This window comes from Nomascus leucogenys, chromosome 9 (assembly GCF_006542625.1).
Source record: "Nomascus leucogenys isolate Asia chromosome 9, Asia_NLE_v1, whole genome shotgun sequence".
In the NCBI taxonomy this organism is placed as follows: Eukaryota; Metazoa; Chordata; class Mammalia; order Primates; family Hylobatidae; genus Nomascus; species Nomascus leucogenys.
Window position 1 is genome coordinate 58,689,287 of NC_044389.1, and position 20,016 is coordinate 58,709,302.

At 45.0% G+C, this 20,016-nt stretch overlaps 1 protein-coding gene across 1 annotated transcript in view; it reads right to left on the minus strand.

Annotated features, from left to right (window-relative positions):
- PPEF2 (protein phosphatase with EF-hand domain 2) overlaps positions 1-20,016 on the minus strand; it is a 42,331-nt gene that overhangs the window by 11,845 nt on the left and 10,470 nt on the right. The window contains exons 3-13 of the mRNA XM_030818446.1: positions 19,547-19,674; positions 19,344-19,401; positions 17,647-17,822; positions 15,594-15,708; positions 14,225-14,271; positions 11,938-12,104; positions 10,532-10,568; positions 10,292-10,441; positions 4,738-5,124; positions 1,310-1,495; positions 207-349 (exon numbers count right to left, since the gene is read on the minus strand). Coding sequence (XP_030674306.1) covers positions 207-349; positions 1,310-1,495; positions 4,738-5,124; positions 10,292-10,441; positions 10,532-10,568; positions 11,938-12,104; positions 14,225-14,271; positions 15,594-15,708; positions 17,647-17,822; positions 19,344-19,401; positions 19,547-19,674 — 1,594 coding nt within the window. The remainder of the gene's footprint in view (positions 1-206; positions 350-1,309; positions 1,496-4,737; positions 5,125-10,291; positions 10,442-10,531; positions 10,569-11,937; positions 12,105-14,224; positions 14,272-15,593; positions 15,709-17,646; positions 17,823-19,343; positions 19,402-19,546; positions 19,675-20,016) is intronic.

The following is a 20,016-nucleotide window of genomic DNA, read 5'->3' on the forward strand; positions in this document are numbered from 1 at the left end:
AATAGAGGTATTAGGAGTGTGTGGAGGTGAAGGAAGAGACTCCTACTCTAATGTCTATTGTATTAATAGAACTTCATGCTGACATAGCCAAATTCTGAATTCTCACATAGAATTTGAATAAATATAATGTTTGACACTTCATTCAAAGATTCTATGAACACTGTAATTTTTTTTTTTTCTGAAAATCACTCATTGAAAAGTCTTGCCTTTGCCTCATGGTGAGTGTGTGGGTCACCTTGTTAGCTTGATACTGCACGATATGTGGGGTCAGGGCTGGCCCCAGTTTGACATAGGCCCCTCTGTTGCTGCCAACTTCATAGTAGTTGGAGGCAGAAAAGATCGTTAATACCTACATCAAAACAGAAGAGAGACAGGCATTCACATTCACTGAAGAAACCTTCACCCTCAATCCTATGTGGCCCAACTCAACTGCAGAAGCTGCTGTTTCTCCTAGTGCTCATCTGGGAATCCTTTTCTTTCTTTCTTTCTTTTTTTTTTCTAAAGTCATCAATGCTAATAGGGCAAGAGTTGTGACTCAAGTCATAGAAATTTGAATTCCGATAGTTTCACAATGTATCTTCTTCACATTTTTATCCCAAGTGAAAATAGCAAGGGTTATAGAAAACACCATATTTCCTTCAACTTAGAGGAGATCTGGGTCTGATAAACCAGGATGGCCATTACAATGAGCAGGAAGATGAGTTCTGAGAGCTGATGTGGTGCCTTAAAGCAGAGTTTCCTACGGACTGTTGTGGCTCCTCAGGTGCTGTATGAAAAAAGTTTTCACAGTCAATACGCTGGGAGATGCTAGATACTGTATCTCTTCCTGAAGATTTACAGTGGCAGGAAACTAAAGGTTCTCAGAAGTCCTGCAATAAAGAAACTTGTACAGTATAACCAGTGGTATTAGGTGAGACAAATATTGTAGGATTTGGAGATGTCCAAAGATTAGTCAGGATGTTAATTGTGCTCCTGAGAAAACAAATGATCCTGAATCCCTGCCTGGGGAGCGACCTGAAGAATAGAGGTGTGGCTGAGAAAACACTGGCCTTGTATTTCCATTGATAAAATGGGACCATGTCAGTCAGGGTATTGGTGGACAGTGGCCTTAATCAAACTTTGGGTTTTAAAGAGGATACAAGAGTCAAGGATAAATGACTGTAAAGGATCTAGTTGCTTTGAGCAAGTAGGTAACAAATACAAGGTCTGTAGGTTGTTAGAAACTGAGAGCCTTTGCTCATCCAGGCCTGAGCCCTTCGGACTACTTTGGTGACACACAAGCCTGTGGTGCTGCAGAGGGAGCACCCACCTTGCGGTTGTGACAGAATTCATAGCCTTCAGGTTTGCATTCGTGTGAACGGATCAGGAATTGCAGGTTGTATTTTTGTAGCAACTGTTGTGTCACATCAGGCCCAAAATAACAGCCTCCTCCTCGAATAGTGTTGGCCTTGCAGCCCTCTTGAGCCATGGGATCACTCCACAGGATATCTACAACCTGAGAGGACCAAGAGATGATTTCCTTCCCAAAAACGAGATACATATTCATCCACAGTCATTCAAATGAAAGGAAGAGGAGGAGGAAAATATTTGAATAAAAATAAGTGAATAAATGTCCATGCAAGCAATATTTGACATACATTTATATTTTGGACCTCTAAAGTTCCAGAATTTCTTATTACTCACAAAATGAATGTGTGCATGCATACATATTTGTTGACAAGCATATACCCACTTTCTTGAAAATAAATCTGATATGAAAGCTCAATATGTAAAACAGATGAAGTTGCCCTGCTAGAAGCTTTGATCATGGCCGGTAGTCTTCAGTCAGTGCCAATGCTCCAGGCTACTGGACGTTTGCCCTAAAGAGAAGGCGCAAATCCTGGGACTGGCAAGAGAGTCTCTTGCATATTCACAAGACCCCAGACGTGGTCTTGGGAAAATGCAATCGACATTTTATTTCTTAAAGTAGTTTAAGAATTTTTTTTTTTTTTTTTACAAATTGCAGAAGAGGCCAGGCATGGTGGCTCACACCTGTAATCCCAGTACTTTGGGAGGCTGAGGTAGGTGGATCATTTGAGGTCAGGAGTTCAAGACCAGCCTGGTCAACATGTGAAATCCCATCTTTACTAAAAATACAAAAAAATGAGCCAGGCATGGAGGCGCACACCTGTAATCCCAACTATTCAGGAGGCTGAGGCAGGAGAATCACTTTAACCCAGCCAGGAGAGAGAGGTTGCAGTGAGCCGAGATAGTGCCACTGCACTCCAGCCTGGACGACAGAGCGAGACTCCACCTCAAACAAACAAATAAATAAATTATTGCAGAAGAGCTGAGCAATTTTTCTAGCACTTCAGATTCTACCCTATTATTAATACTCAGGAAAATAATAACTGCCAGTCATATAATACTCAGATGAAATAACTGAATAATTTTGATTATTGACATTTAATACTTTCTTTTCTTTTCTTTTTTTTGAGACAGAGTCTCACTCTGTTGCCCAGGCTGGAGTGCAGTGGTGCAATCTTGGCTCACTGCAACCTCCGCCTCCCAGGTTCAAGTGATTCTCCTGCCTCAGTCTCTCGAGCAGCTGAGATTACAGGCGTGTGCCACCATGCCTGGCTAATTTTTGTATTTTTTAGTAGAGACAGGATTTCACCATGTTAACCAGAGGCTGGTCTCAAACTCCTAACCTCAGATGATCCTCCCACCTCAGCCTCCCAAAGTGCTGGGATTACAGGCGTGAGCCACCACACCCAGCCAACATTTAATGCTTTCTAAAAGTACTTTTGTAAAAGAAAAACTTCGTTTGACTTGTAAATATCAAGACATTAGCACTGAGTCAGTTTGCAAAAGGAAAGACCTATACTTTATATTTATTTTATTTTATTTTTTTGAGACGGAGTCTCGCTCTGTGGCCCAGGCTGGAGTGCAGTGGCGCAATCTTGGCTCACTGCAAGCTCTGCCTCCTGGGTTCATGCCATTCTCCTGCCTCAGCCTCTCCTAGTAGCTGGGACTACAGGCGCCCGCCACCACGCCCAGCTAATTTTTTTTTGTATTATTAGTAGAGACGGGGTTTCACTGTGGTCTCGATCTCCTGACCTCTTGATCCGCCTGCCTCGGCCTCCCAAAGTGCTGGGATTACAAGCGTGAGCCACCGTGCCCGGCCTATACTTTATAATTTCAATTCTAAATTGGTGTTGAAGCCCAGATCAATAACTCTGAGAGAACATAAACTAAACTCACCATCTCTTTCTCTGAGGCTTCTAGACTCAAAGTCAGCTGCAACTTCTCTTTCTCACTACCCTCCATCCAATCAATCAGCAAGTTCTGCTAATTTTAGCTCTTCAATAATTCTGAATTTCTTTCTTTTTTTTTTTTTTTTTTTTGAGCCAGAGTCTCGCCCTGTCGCCCAGGCTGGAGTGCAGTGGCGCGATCTCGGCTCACTGCAAGCTCCGCCTCCTGGGTTCACGCCATTCTCCTGCCTCAGCCTCCCAAGTAGCTGGGACTACAGGCACCCACTACCACGCCCGGCTAATTTTTTTTTTGTACTTTTAGTAGCGACAGGGTTTCACCGTGGTCTCGATCTCCTGACCTCGTGATCCGCCTCTCTCAGCCTCCCAAAGTGCTGGGATTACAGGCGTGAGCCACTGCACCCTGCTGAATTCATTTCTTTATTGGGTGAACTATATGAGATTGCCATTCTTATGGGTCAGAAATGGTTGAATACCAGCAAGTTCCTATAATTCTGTTAACACTACTACAGGCCAGGCACAGCAGCTCAGGCTGGGTGCAGTGGCTCATGTCTGTAATCCCAGCACTTTGGGAGGCCAAGGTAGGTGATTGCTTGAGCCTCAGGAGTTCAAGACCAGCCTGGGCAACATGGTGAAATGCTATCTCTTCAAAAAATACAAAAATTAGCCAGGCGTGGTGGTGCACACCTTAGTCCCAGCTACTGGGGAGGCTGAGGTAGGAGGATCATCTGAGCCTGGGAAATACAGGCTGCAGTGAGTCATGATCATGCCACTGTACTCCAGCCTGGGCAAATGGAGTGACTTTGTCTCAAAGAAAAAAAAAAAAAAAACAAGCTCACGATAATCATCTTCCACCTGGATGGCCACAACAGCCTTTTCAGGTCTCTCTCTGCCATAGTCATCATCAGTGAAGTCGGCTGCCTGAGCCATCTATTTTGGCAAGTAATGTTAGTGCCTACTGAATGTCCATTCTCCTCTTCCTTCTTCCATACTGATAGAACTGCGGGTTTAGGGTGGCAGGTGCCTCGCTGCATACTACTTACTCTCCAAGTCTCCCCTGCAGCTAGGGGTGGCCATGTGACACAGTTCGAGAGATCTGGGGACAGCTCTTGCCTGGTAACAGAGGAAAGAAGCTGCTGCCTAGCCCTTCTGGCCTTGAACTATGGCAGCTATATTGCTGACACATTTTAAAAAAAAAATAGCACCCAATAGCATCCAACAAATCGTAACTTATCTTCTTACCCTACTGGTGCTCAATCACTAACCCAAGTATTATCAGGCAACAGAGCCTAACAGCCACACGTCCCCATCTTTTATAAAACTCTAAAACATATGAGTCATTAGGCAAATACTAGTGTCCTTCCGGGGTGTTGTTACCCCAGAGAGAGAGAGAGGGGCCTCCAAACATACCCTGAGTTTCCATGGAAGGGAGAGGTTTGACCTGTTGGCAGCCACATGCTAGGAAGCAGCGCCTGGCCAGGCTCACCTGCCTCCACTCCTCCTGAGTGGGCTTCCGCAGCTCTCCGGCTTCAGAGTCTGCTTCTGAGGCTGAGCGGGAGGGCTCCTCTTTCTCTCGGGTCACCAGGAGGCCTGCTTGCTGCCGGCACCGCTCCAGCTCCAGTTCCACGGAGCTCCGCACCTGCCGGGAGAGCTCCCGCCCGTCCATGGAACCGCTGCAGGGGATGCTGGAGGACCTGCTGGTTTTCTGGGCCTTGGAGGAGCCAAGCCGAAGGGGCGAAGAGGGAAGAGAGCGGCTTTCGGGGAGAAACCACGGGATGGGTCCCTGTGCACAGCTCTTCTGGTTGACTTTTCTCTTCTCCTCCATCTGCTTCTCACTCTTCTGTCTCGTTTTGCACCTCATGGTGGAAACTATCTAAACACATCCAGAAAGAGATACAGATGCTGCAATGAAACTGTAGGCCCAGACAGGTGTGGTGGCTCACTCCTGTAATCCTAGAACTTTCGGAGACCGAGCCCGGGAGATCACTCAAGCCCAGGAGGTCAAGACCAGCCTGAGCAACATGGCAAGACCCTGTCTCTACAAAAAATACAAAAAAATGAGCTGGTCATGGCGGCACATGCCTGTAGTCCCAGCTACTAAGGAGGCTGAGGTGGGAGGATCACTTGAGCCCAGAAGGTCAAGCGTGCAGTAAACTGAGACTGAACCACTGCACTCCAGCCTGGGCAACAGAGGGAGACCCTGAGAAAAGAAAGAAAGAAAGAAAAGAAACACAGAAAAGAAACAAAGAGAGAGAGAGGCCAGGCGCGGTGGCTCACACCTGTAATCCCAGCACTTTGGGAGGCTGAGGCAGGCTGATCACCTGAGGTTGAGAGTTCGAGACCAGCCTGACCAACATGGAGAAACTCCGTCTCTACTAAAAATACAAAATTAGCTGGACGTGGTGGCACATGCCTATAATCCCAGCTACTTGGGAGGCTGAGGCAGGAGAATTGCTTGAACCTGGGAGGCGGAGGTTGCAATGAGCCAAGATTGCACCATTGCACTCCAGCCTGGGCAACAAGAGTGAAACTCCATCTCAAAAAAAAAAAATAAACAATAAAAAAAGAAAGAGACAGAGAAAGAGAGAGAAAGAAAGAGAAAGAAAGAAAGAGAAAGAGAAAAGAAAGAAAAAGAGAGAAAGAAAGAAAGAAGGAAAGAGAAAGAAAGACAGAAGGAAAGAAAGAAAGAAAGAGAGAGAGAAAGAAAGAAAAGAAGGGAAGGAAGGAAGGAAGGAAGGAAGGAAGGAAGGAAGGAAGGAAGGAACTGTAGATCCTTTGAGAGTACCACTTTGACACCCAGGTCAGTCCTAAGCACTGGTGCCCACAGACAAGTGCTGGTCTGTTCACTGTTCCTGGCCTGGGACAAGGTAAGTACAGCCCTTGAGAGTAAGTCTGAGAAACATTTATAGCAATATGCCATTGTCACGACAGTCAAGCACATGATCAGCGGGCTTGTATCTTTTGTTTGTATTTCCTTTTTCTTTTTTTTTAACTTTTATTTTAGGTTTGGGGGGTATATGCGAAGGTTTGTTACATAGGTACACACATGTCATGGGGGGTTGTCTTACATATTATTTCATCATTTTTCTAATAATTCATATTTATTGTATTTTACAAAAGTATTGATCTGCAACAAATTGGAAGTTTATAAAACCTGGTCCTTCACATATAATTTGAGAAACACTAACCTAGATCATCATTTCTGTCTGGGAGACCAGTGATTTTTTTAGACAAGGATAGGAAAGGGCAACTCTGCCTCAGGCCAGTCCTCATTGACTTTCCTGTCATTCCACAGATGCTAAAACAAAGAGAATCAAATTATATAGGTGAGAAATAGAAAGGGAAAAACTTGACTCTTGTTGCAGAGGAGGCAGCACCTAAGATAAGGAAGTGCTCTTGTACCCCTTATCTTACCTGTTGGGGAAGGACAGGGGAGGGGAGGGAGCTCCTCTTTTCAGCCTGGACCTAATCAGAAAGACACTCCTTGCCACAGGGAATTGAATAGACTCCCTCTCACTTGCAGTCATCATGGCACTGGGACTGGGTTGAGGACATAAGTGGCATGAATTCTGATCGGGGTCAGGCCACAGAGCAGATTGTAGCAGCGAGCAAAAAGAGAGAGCAGCCATTCCTGGCGTGCCTGAGTGCTATGGTGAACCCCGAGGGGGAAGACTTCATGGTATATCCACAATAAAGGGCTTGTTCACAAAGGGAACTCTGTGTGAGCGCATAATCAAAGAACGAGAACTTTCTGCAAATAGATCTAAGGACTGTGATACAAGAAAGCCATGTCCCAGCGTGGACTGGCTTAGGGCAAGAACAAAGAAGGACACCCAGAGAGGGGCAGCAGAGCTGACTGATGTTTGAAGGACAGTCCAGAGTGAAGAGAATAGAACAGAGCTTATTATCTGACATTGGACAAGCGTTAGTCACGTTCTAGGCAGTTCCAATCTTGGGCACAGAGAGTGCAAAACCACAAAATGTAAACCCACTCATAACCACCTCCTTGCTCCTTGTTGGCACACAGTGAGGGCCAGTCCACCAGTCCCACCTCTTCCGACTCTCAGGTATTTTAGTATTATATTTTTTTTAGACGGAGTCTCGCTCTGTCACCAAGCTGGAGTGCAGTGGCGCCATCTCAGCTCACCAAAATCTCTGCTTTATTTTCCCAAGCAATTCATATTGACTCAAACTCATGTTCTTCATTCAAAACAAAATCTCTGCAAATAACCAGACCCTCCTTGTTAGAAGATGGTTTATTTAATGGTACTTGAGAAAGCCCCGATGACTAGCAAATTATTCCTCTCATTCACACACATTTCTCTCCTGGAAAGAAGTCCTATTAATGACTATTTTCCCCATCTTATGTTTCCAGTGATTTTTAACATCCACTGTAGACTGATGTCCCACGCCTTAACCTAGTGGAGGGAGGCTCCAGTACACGAGGGATTGTAACTGGCACTGCTAGGGTCACCTGCAGCCTGCAGATATGTCTTGCTTGCCTTGTAATGTTCATAAACTTTTAAAAATGGTATTTTGACATTTGAAATTTGGAGGATTTTAAGGTCTAGATTTTGATTTAAAAGTCTCCTGAAAAATCTTCTAACACTGGCTCACAAGTGAGTAGCTGCTTCCTACTTTAACATGGGCAAAATCTCTCCAGTTCTCGTCTAGGTTTGTAACCCGGCATTGTTCTGTCCCATCTTTGCTTCAGTAAAAATGTAGCTCATTTACTATTTATAATAATCAGGCAGAGAAAATATTATGCCTTCTACTTTCAATACTATCTCTGCAATAAGGAGAAATTAATCTTTATCCTTATCTTACATATGGAAAACTTAGTAACTGTAGAGTTTTTTTGTCAGATTCTTCTGGGTATTTTCTTTCTTATAATAAAAACTAGAAGCACTGGAAAGGAACAATGAGAACTGATATTTTTTTTCTGTCTTTGTTAGGAGACTTACATGGCCAATTGGATGACTTAATCTTTATATTTTATAAGGTATGAATGTTCAAATTAAGTTGCTTTCTTGCTCTGAGGCTTAATTTAGAAGCTCAAATTCAGTATCAATTGAACAAATGCTTAAATATTACTTGAATTTTAAAAATATTATTATTTACTTTTATTTATTATTTTTAGATGGGGGTCTCACTCTGTCACCTAGGCTGGAGTGCAGTGGTGCGATCTCAGCTCGCTCAAACTTGGCCTTCCAGATTCAAGCAATTCTCCTGCCTCAGCCTCCCGAATAGCTGGGAGTATAGGCGCGTCACCACGTCCAGCTAGTTTTTGTACTTTTAGTAGAGACGGGGGTTTCATCATGTTGGCCAGGATGGTCTCCATCTCTTGACCTCGTGATCTGCCCGCCTCGGCCTCCCAAAATGCTGGGATTACAGGCGTGAGCCACTGTGCCCGGCCCAGGTAATTTTATTTTAAGGATGTTGTTATCTGCTCCAAGCAGCATCCCTAACTTAAGGAGATTAATAGTATTAATATGTATTGAGCCTTTTCCAAATAGGCGCTGTTCTGGGCACTTTCTATAAATTAGTTGATTAACCCTCATACCACTCCTATAAGATAGCATCTTTTATAGTACAGATAAGAAAACTGAGGCACAAAATACTAAGACTCTCCCAGGACTGAATCCAGATAGTCTGACTCTGGAGCCCATACTTCTCTGTACTTCTCTCTCAAGTAGTCCTTGGACTGTATCATTTGCTGCATCGCCCTCTCTCCAGAGCTTTGCAAACCAAACATCGGAAAGTTAGCTTTTTGCTAAGCCACAGAAAATAAACTTTTCGTTAGCATTCTTTCCCAGAGTTCCTTCTTCTATGTTTACATAATTAAATATGATTCTTCCCGTGAGATAATTTTCTCTACTGTGGCTTGCTGTCTCTGCCTCCGTCTGGAGGCATACATGCAGCCGGACAGAATATTTGAGTTGAAAGTTTGTGAGAAAATCAAGATACAACTGATGGCTAGGTGTGGTCGCTCATGCCTATAATCCCAACACTTTGGGAGGCCAAAGTGGGAGAATTACTTGAGCCCAGGAATTCAAGACATTGAATTTCTTGGGAACTTCCCAGGAAAATGTTGTCATGGATGTCGTAGCAGCATTTCCTGTGTGGAATGAGTCAAGTTTAAGAGTTAAGTGTAAGAAAATAGAACCTTTGCTTCCTAGCTTTCCATTTCCAAAATGAAATGGACAATAGAAATCTATCATTATTGGTAAATCATACATTCTGTCTCACACTCTTCCACCTCCAACCCCAACACATTCTGGTTACTGTGTGTTCCTTTAGGGCAGGCACCATCTCTGTTTCATCTTTTTATCTCTGTAACACTTTCTTTGCACATAGTAAGCACTCAAAGCATATTTGTTGAGTTTAACTGAAATTGATCTTCATCTTTTTTTTCTGCCAACTAGCACACTCTCTGAATATAGTAGTAGGCACTAAATACATATTTCTTGACTTTAATTGAAGGTAATATGAATTATTTGGGAAACGTAGGCTCTTTAGGTGGCAATAATTGAGAGGTTGTATTTAGAATTACCTAGATCCAATGGCAGAAAACACGGCACTGGTTGCTACTCCCCACTAGCATGTACATGGTAGACATGACTAAGTGACTACAGCACACTTGCCCCCTAGCCCACCTGCAGATTCTCAATCTTTTTTTTTTTTTTAGAAGCAGGTTCTCACTGTGTCCCCCTAAGATGGAGTGCAATGGCAATCAGAGCTCACTGCAACCTCCCAAGTAGCTAAGACTACAGGCCCATGCCACCACTCCCAGCCAAGGTTTTAATTTTTTTGTAGAGACACGGTTTTGCTATGCTGCCCAGACTGGTCTCGAACTCCTGGTCTCAAGCAATCTTCCTGTCTTCTGAAGTGCTGAGATTATAGGTGTGAGACCCTGTGCCCAGCCTCCACACTCTTAACAGCCATAATCGGTTGACTGCAGTCAGCATGTAAGATGACATTTATGTTGGCAATGAAACTGGACATTATGGTGAAATTTGTATTATTTCATTAACCACTACCTTGCTCCTCTCTATTTTGTCCAAAAGCTCCAGATCAGTTATGTCTGACACCCCACCATGAAGAATTAGAACTTTCTCATCTATCAGAGTGGCCAGTGGAAGCCAACAGAAAACATCTTGCAGGGTTCTTAGTATTTCCTTCCCGTGTATCTGGAAAAAATGATATAAACAAAATGTTATCAAATAATTCACTCAACTTATCTGAACTAAGAGAAACTTTTGTCTTTAAAGGCAGCGCACCTTGTATTTATTCATCACTTCCTTGGTGAAGCCATATCTAGATTTAGAAGCACAAATAGATATTAGAGTAAATGGGGTGACAATAATCAGGGCATAATCACATTTTTAGAAGAATGCATATTCTGGGTATATGTACTTAAATACATAGAAAAGAGACTGAGGAATAATCACCAAAATGTTTACAATTATATCATTATCCCTGGGTAGAGAAATTATGGGATATTTTAATTTTCTTCCTTTTACTTATCTGTATTTCCTGCTTTACTATCATGAATCTCTATTATTTATATGATAGAGTATGTGTATGCAAAAACAAATTCAATGGTTTCATTGGAATAGTAAAATAATGTGTAAATTAAAAAAAAAATCTGGGCTGGGCACAGTGGCTCACGCCTGTAGTCCCAGCACTTTGGGAAGCTGAGATGGGCGGATCATGAGGTCAGGAAATCGAGACCATCCTGACTAACACGGTGAAACCTCGTCTGTACTACAAATACAAAAAATTAGCATGTGGTGTGGTGTGGCAGACACCTGTGGTCCCAGCTACTCGGGAGGCTGAGGCAGGAGAATGGTGTGAACCCAGGAGGAGGAGCTTGCAGTGAGCCGAGATCACACCACTGCACTCCAGCCTGGGCAACCGAGCAAGATTCCGTCTCAAAAAAAAAAAAAAAAAAAATCTGAGCTGGACGCGGTGGCTAATGCACGTTATCCCAGCACTTCGGGAGGCCGAGACGGGTGTATCACCTGAGGTCAGAAGTTCGAGACCAGCCTGGCCAACATGGTGAAACCCTGTCTCTACTAAAAATACAAAAAAATATTAGCCGGTCATGGTGGCAGGCGCCTGTAATTCCAGCTACTTGGGAGGCAGAGGCAGGAGAATTGCTTGAACCTGGGAAGTGGAGGTTGCAGTGTGCCAAGATTGTGCCATTGCACAGCCTGGGCAACAAGAGTGAAACTCCATCTCAAAAAAAAAAAAAAAATCTGGCCATGTGCGGTGGCTCACATCTGTAAATCCTAGCACTTTAGGAGGCCAAGGGGGTGCAGATCACTGGAGGTCAGGAGTTTGAGACCAGCCTGGCCAACATGGTGAAGCCCTGTCTCTAATAATAATACAAAAATTAGCTGGGCATGGTGGTGCGTGCCTGTAATCCTGGCTACTCGGGAAGCTGAGGCAAGAGAATCACTTAAACCCAGGAGGCAGAGGTTGCAGTGAGCCAAGATTGCGCCCGCACTCTAGCCTAGGCGACCGAGTGAGGCTCGAAATGTTATATACTGTGTATTCTGCTTTTTTAAAAAATTGGAAAACTAGTTTTAAAGGCATTTAACAAATAAGAAGTTCTGGAGAAATAACGTTTTACAATCACAACAAACAAACATCAAATACTCAAGCATGTTTTGACTTGTACCGTAAGTTCACCATATGGTCCTCATGGTTTCCTCTGTTAAGATGGAACTCTTTGGGGTAAACCAGCATGAAGGCAAAAAGAATCATCAGGATCTCTACTGAATCCTTGCCTCGATCCACAAAGTCACCGTTGAACACATATGACCGTTCTGGCGACGGGAGGCCATTCTTTTCAACAAGGAGACCAGTCAAAGAATGAATGGGAGGAAGGAAATAGGAAATCAGGTTAAAACCAATAGGCATTTGACAATCACATCATGTCTAACACCAATTCTGTGCTTTCTAGGTCTCCTCCAAGCATGAAATGTCAGTAAATGATGGAAGTATCTTCTATTGGTCTTATATGTCCTTTCCAGAGAGGCTAAGGTTATGAGATGCTCCTTTAGACAAAGCCTGAGTGTTGCCATGTGGTGTGGAGCAAAGGGCACCAAACTTGTGATCCAGTTTTAAGTTCTGGCCACACTATCTTTAACTAGAAATAATAATACTTGCCATAGATTTCTCAGGATTAAACAAGATAATGCATGGGAAAATGCTTTGGGAAATGTAGTATGTGTAGAAAGTAATATTCCATTAAAAAATATTATACTCATCTCCCTTGTTATATGTTCTACACATTATAATTAAAATATATATGAAAATAGCTTTTGGTTGTTTTGATAATAATCAGTTTTCTTTATGTGAAAGAAAGAAAATCAATTGCTAAGTAGTTATTTATTTATTTACTTATTTATTTATGTTTTAAGAGACAGGGCCTCACTATGTTGCCCAGGCTGACCTCAAACTCCTGGCCTCAAGCGATCCTCCCACTTTGGCCTCCCAAAGTGCTGGGATTACAGGCATGAGCCACTGCACCTGGCCCCTTCTAGTTATTAATCGAACATTTTATATTTGTTAAATAGTTTGCAAAAATGTACTAGAATATAATGCAGTACTGACTTTTCTATTACGTATTTGCTGCAACAGAGTAGCAAATATTATTAAAAATAATATTTTAGGCTGGGCGCAGTGGCTCACACCTGTAATACCAACACTTTGGGAGCCAAGGTGAGTGGATCACTTGAGCTCAGGGGTTCGAGACCAGCCTGGCTAATGTGGCAAAACCCCGTCTATATAAAAAAATATAAAAAATTAGGCCATCGTAGGCCGGGCGCAGTGGCTCACACCTGTAATCCCAGCACTTTGGGAGGCTGAGGCGGGTGGATCAGGAGGTCAGGAGTTCCAGACCAGCCTGGCCAAGATGGTGAAACCCCGTCTCTACTAAAAATACAAAAATTAGCTGGGAGTGGTGGTGCACGCCTGTAGTCCCAGCTACTTGGGAGGCTGAGGCAGGAGAATCGTTTGAACCTGGGACGCGGAGGTTGCAGTGAGCCGAGATTGTGCCATTGCATTCCAGCCTGGGCAACAAGAGCGAAACTCTGTCTTAAAAACAAAACAAAACAAAACAAAACAAAAATTAGGCCATCATGAGACAGGTTAGTTTTACCCTACTGATGATCTGTTGTTGCCATGGTAATCCTGCTCGGTACCAACCCTCAGGTGCAGACATTTGGTGTATGTGCTTGGCTATGGAGCCAATGGGGCAAAGCTACCATCCGTGGGATTTTGACTGAATGCCTCTAAGTCAGAATCCCGCCCAGGCTGAACCACAGGGCAGCGCTGCAGGGTCTCAGTTGGCCTCAGATAGCCGGTCTCCCAGTGGCCTAGGATAGCCAGTCTCCCGCAGTCCCTGCTGGCGGGCAGTTCGGCCCCGCAAGCGCGCAGGGACCCGGGGCCGGTGCGGAGAGTCCCTCCTCCTGGGAAACGGGGTGCAGCCGGAAAGGCGGCCAAACCCCTCACCCATCACGCAACGCACGTTCGTGGGAAAACTGACATTAAACTGTTCGTAGATGACCTGCTCCTGGGTCAGGATTTCACACTGAGCAGAGCAGCTCCCTCGCTGTGATCTATTGAAAGTCAGCCCTCCACACAAGGGTTTGAAAAATAAAAATAAAAAAAAAAATAAAGAAATTAGGGCATGTTGGCATGAACTAGTGGTCCCAGCTACTCGGGAGGCTGAGGTGGGAGGATTGCTTGAACCTGGAAGGCAGAGGTTACAGTGAGCCTAGATCGCACGACTGCACTCCAGCCTAGGTGACAGGGCGAGACCCCCATCTCAAAAAAATAAAAATAAATAATAACATTTTTAAAATTCAAGTAATATTTAAGCATTTGTTCAATTGATACTGAATTTGAGCTTCTAAATTAAGCCTCAGAGCAAGAAAGCAACTTAATTTGAACATTCATACCTTATAAAATATAAAGATTAAGTCATCCAATTGGCCATGTAAGTCTCCTAACAAAGATAGAAAAAGAATGTCAGTTCTGATTGTTCCTTACCAGTGCTTCTGATTTTTATTATAAGAAAGAAAATACCCAGGAGAATCTGACAGAAAAAACCCTACAAAGTTTTCCATACGTAAGATAAAGATAAATATTAATTTCTCCTTATTGCAGAGATAGTATTGAAAGCAGAAGGCATAATATTTTCTCTGCCTGATTATTATAAATAGTAAATGAGCTACATTTTTACTGAAGCAAAGATGAGATAGAACAGTGCAGGGCTGCAAACCTAGATGAGAACTGGAGAGATTTTGCCCATGTTAAAGTAGAAAGCAGCTACTCACTTATGAGCCAGTGTTAGAAGATTTTTCAGGAGACTTTTAAAGCAAAATCTAGATCATAATATAAAATCCCCCAAATTTCAAATGTCGAAATACCATTTTTAAAAGTTTATGGTCCAGTCGCGGCGGCTCACGCCTGTAATCCCAGCACTTTGGGAGGCCGAGACAGGCGGATCACGAGGTCAGGAGATGGAGACCATCCTGGCTAACACGGTGAAACCCCGTCTCTACTAAAAATACAAAAAATTAGCCAGGCGTGGCAGCGGGCGCCTATAGTCCCAGCTACTCGGGAGGCCGAGGCAGGAGAATGGTGTGAACCTGGGAGGCGGAGCTTGCAGTGAGCCGAGATTGCGCCACTGCCCTCCAGCCTGGGCGATAGAGTGATACTCCGTCTCAAAAAAAAAAAAAAAAAAAAGTTTATGAACATTGCAAGGCAAGCAAGACCTATCTGCAGGCTGCAGGTGACCCTAGCAGTGCCAGTTACAATCCCTCGTGTACTGGAGCCTCCCTCCACTAGGTTAAGGTGTGGGATGTCAGTCTACAGTGGATGTTAAAAATCACTGGAAACATAAGATGGGGAAAACAGTCATTAACAGGACTTCCTTCCAGGAGAGGAATGTGTGTGGATGGGAGGAATAATTTGCTAGTCATCGGGGCTTTCTCAAGTACCATTAAATAAACCATCTTCTAACAAGGAGGGTCTGGTTATTTGCAGAGATTTTGTTTTGAATGAAGAACATGAGTTTGAGTCAATATGAATTGCTTGGGAAAATAAAGCAGAGGCTGGGCCTTGAGCTCCATGATCCCCTTCGCTGCACCACCACCTCTTCTTTAAGTAAACGTGGAGTGAATATGCAAATCGTGGATCTGAAGGGGTTAAACTTGGCTTATCATCATATCTCCCTGCAGCCCCGCCACTCCTCTTGCATCCCCACACAGGTAGAGCGTTCTTGTTTGTGTCCAGCATGGAAAGCCGTTTCTGACCAGCTCTTACCACACACTGTGATCTCCTCGCTGTAACAGGTTGAGACCCGGTTGATGTTTGGCAGCTGTACCAGATGTTTCTTGGTTTCATACAAAAGGTTCAAGACATAGCGAGCATGGAGCTGCTACTGGGAGGAAGAGGAGGGAGGGAAGAAAACAACACTGATATTCATGACGGAAAATGGTCCTTACCTTTACTGTTTAACAACCCCAATCACCCAAGACCCCGAAAGTAACCCCAGTAAACTGCTCCTGGGACTATGCACGGATTCTTTCTTTTTCACTCAACTTCTGCCCTTGTTTCTGCTTTTCATCATCCCCACTTGTCTCTCCTGCAAATATTGAGCTACTTTTCTCTTTCCTCTACTCTATTAAATGCTTCCTTGCCTTTAGCATGGGAAGACCACGTGATGTCTCAGTAAAGTATGACTAAGTGCAGGTGTGTTGATGGTACCGAGTGATCCTGTCATTACTGGAATATATCAGCTCAGCTCCTCCTGCAAAGAGTTACATTCATGTGGAAGAGGGGAAGGATTGAATTCTGATATAGAGCCAGAAGCTGACTATCTCTCGCTACCTCTGCCCTATCATCAGAGTTCCAAGCCAGTGTCATCTTTCGCTTGGACTATTGCAGTAGTCTCTTGACTGGTCACCCTGCTTTGGCCCTTGCTGCCTACACTGTCTTAACACAGCTACCAGAATGATTATTTTAAAAAACAAGTCAGGGCTGGGGGTGGTGGCTCATGCCTGTAATCCCAGCACTTTGGGAGGCCAAGGTGGGCAGATCATGAGGTCAGGAGATCGAGACCATCCTGGCTAACATGGTGAAACTCCATCTCTACTAAAAATATAAAAAAATTAGCCGGGTGTGGTGGTGGGTGCCTGTAGTCACAGCTACTGGGGAGGCTGAGGCAGGAGAGTCACTTGAACCCAGGAGGCAGAGGTTGCAGTGAGCCGAGATTGCGCCACTGTACTCCAGCCTGGATGACAGAGTGAGACTCCATCTCAAAAAAACAAAACAAAACAAAAAAACAAGTCAGATTATGTCATTCCTATGTCTGCTGTCTCCCTGTCTCTTTTGGAAGAATAAAAGTCCACCCCCTCACCTCCATTACTCTTCCCCTGGCTCCCTCTTCTCCAGCCACAGTGGCCTCCCGAGGTTCTCGAACAGTCCAGGCAAGTTTCTGCCTCAGGGCTTTTCCATGTGTTCCTCCCTCTGCCTGGAATGCTCTTTCCCTGGCACATTCCTCACCACCTTAGATCTTTGTTCAGAAATCACCTTCCCAGACAACTCTATAAAATTGCTATTTCTTCCATCCACAACTTAGTTTATTCTTTTCCATACCTCTCATCGCCTTCTAATATACTGCACAATTGTGTTATTTATTGTTATTTATTGTTCATTGTCTGCCTCCCCGATGGAATGCCAGCTCCATAAGGGCAGAGATTTTTTTTTTTTTTTTTTTTTTTGAGACGGAGTCTCACTCTGTCGCCCAGGCTGGAGTGCAGTGGCGCAATCTCGGCTCACTGCAAGCTCCGCCTCCCGGGTTCATGCCATTCTCCTGCCTCAGCTTCTCCGAGTAGCTGGGACTACAGGCGCCCGCCACCACGCCCGGCTAATTTTTTTGTATTTTTTTAGTAGAGATGGGGTTTCATCATGGTCTCGATCTCCTGACCTCGTGATCCGCCTGCCTCGGCCTCCCAAAGTGCTGGGATTACAAGCGTGAGCCACCGCGCCCGGCCAGGGCAGAGATTTTATCTGTTTTGTTCACTGCTGTATCCTCAGTGCCCAGAGCAATGTGGGGCACAAAGCAGTGCTCAGTAGTTATGTGTGGGATGAATGAACAATGAGAGATTATGCAATTAGGAAGAAAAGCTGTCAATCATCAGAACTGGCTGATTGACTGCAAGGTCCTGGCTAAGCACAGCAGGGGTAGAATCTCTCTAGTGGACACATGACATGAACACTCTAAATCTGGGGCCATTCTTTCTGTGCTGGGTTTGGTCTCCCTTTACACATTTCATGGAGTTGGTAGTGACCCAAGTTCCGCAGGTGAGCTTACTTGTTTCAGTCTGAAGGCTTCTACCAGGGCAGTTGCATGGTCAGGCAGGAGCGGGAAGGAGAGGCGTGGCCCCGTGTAACTGTCAGGTACCTCTATGGACTCATAGTCACTGCATTTCTCCATCTGGGAGTCCTGGGCGAATCTGTCCTCAGTGAGTATGCGGGTCAGGAAGTCCCCTAGTCCAGATAGAAAAGGTGGATCAGCTTATGATCATCTGATCATTCAGTCTGCGGGCACTATAGAATAGTCCTTGGCTGGGCACGGTGGCTCACACCTCTAATCCCAGAACTTTGCGGGGCTGAGGAGAGAGGATTGCTTGAGCCCAGGAGTTTGAGAACAGCCTAGGCAACATAGGGAAACCCTGTCTCTACAAAAAAATTTTAAAAATTTAGCCAGCCATGGTGTCACACACCTGTAGTTCCAGCTACTCAAGAGGCTGAGATGGGAGGATCACTTGAGCCTGGGACGCAGAGGTTTCAGTGAGCTGAGATGACACCACTGCACTCCAGTCTGCGTGAGGGAGTGAGACCCTGTCTCAAAAAAAAAAAAAAAAAAAGTCCTTCCCTGGACTGTTGAAGTGGGAGATGGTTAATCTGGCTTCAGCTTCAGCTCCAGCACAGAAGAGGAAAAAGGAAGGAGAAAGTGACAACAGTCTAGGATGGGCAGGAGGAAAAAGTAATGCTTTCTACTTTTATTCTAAAAGATCAAGATTTGTCAGACATAGAGAGTACAGAAATTTAGGGACCTGGATTTGCAAGCAGAAGGAAAGGGGAAGGCCAGTGTGGAAAAATCATTCACGGGTATTTATGTTGCATTTAGTGAGTGCAACAGGTGCACCAGACCTGGCAGTGCCTTCCAGCAGCTTCCAGCTGCCAGCATCTGCATCTCTAGACTGAGGGCTTATTTCCTGGATCCAGGTGGCAGGCCAGAAATGCTATGGAATTAACAACCTCCTGGCTGGGCCCAGTGGTTCACACTTGTAATGCCAGCACTTTGGGAGGCCGAGGCAGGTGGATCGCTTGAGGCCAGGAGTTCAAGACCAGCCAGGTTAACATGGTGAAACCCCGTCTCTACTAAACATACCAAAAATTAGCCAGGTGTGTTGGTGCACACCTGTAATCCCAGCTACTTGGGTATCTGAGGTTCAATCACTTGAACCCTGGAGGTAGGGGTTGCAGTGAGCCAGGATCATGCCACTGCACTCCAGCCTGGGTGACAGAGCGAGACTCTGTCTCAAAAAAAAAAAAAAAAGAAAAGAAAAAGCCTCCTTCCTATTCTTCCCTCCCACCTCCCCAGCTGCTTTCAACCAATGACCCCTTGGAATTGACACAGAAAAACTCCAGTTCCCTCTGCCTGCAGGGGGGATAATTCTGAGGCTTGTGTTTTACACTATTTCCCAGGCACACTGAGTTGATGGACTGGCTGCCGTTCCTTTCCTGAGTCCCTTCCCCACTCCCTCCCACCCCCAGAGTTTCTTGAACTTAATAAATGAATTCCTTGCACCCGAACTCTTGTCTCCAGGTGTGTGTTCAGGAGAACCTGGCATAAAACCCCAGTCTGCCATTTACTCGTCAGCCCCTTGCTTATTCCCTGGCTGTCACCAGATTCAAGGTTTCACTCCCTGTGCATCCCCAACTTCACCATGTAATCTATGGCCTTACGACAGGAGGACATGACATGTGGCAGTTCATACTCACTGTCGTTGTGGCTGCTGGGGATGAAGTGATCCATGAGATAGCTGAAGAAGTCATGGAGCTGCAGAAGGACCCAAGGAGACGTGGCTTTAGAGGTGAGCGAAAAGAGAACCCACAAGTAGTCCAGTTGGCCTCACCTTAGGAGCACCCGAGCCCTGCTGCCCAAGGGAGAGCAGGAGGCGGCTCCGTCCCACATCTCATTGTACCTTGCCTTGGTCTTGCTGCCCAGCATATTCTATAGACTGGAAGATGCTCCAGGTGCAACGCCGCCTCATCTCCAGGCGGGCCACGTAGCGCCGGTACCATCTCTGGATCAGCGCTGCTGCCTTGAAGGCTATGACACCAATGGAGAAGCAAGCCTGTGAGCTGGGACTCCCTGGGCCAGGGGTTTGGGGGTAGGGAGAGGAAGCTGCTTGGCCCTCTCCCACTGTATATGTGAGGACAAGATGGAGCAGAAGCACTACCCATTGACACCCATAGGAAGTATTTCCCTTTCTGCTGGCAATAGTGCTTTTCCCCATTTCCAGCCCCTCCCCTTCATTCCTGCCTGATAGTTATATCACTGTAGGTTGATTAGAATTCCCATGTATTGATGAAAACATTTCTGTGTAGGGATGAAAAGGTTGGACTGCCAGGATTCCGAGAAGGAGATGTAAACTAGTGAGATTGCAAGGAT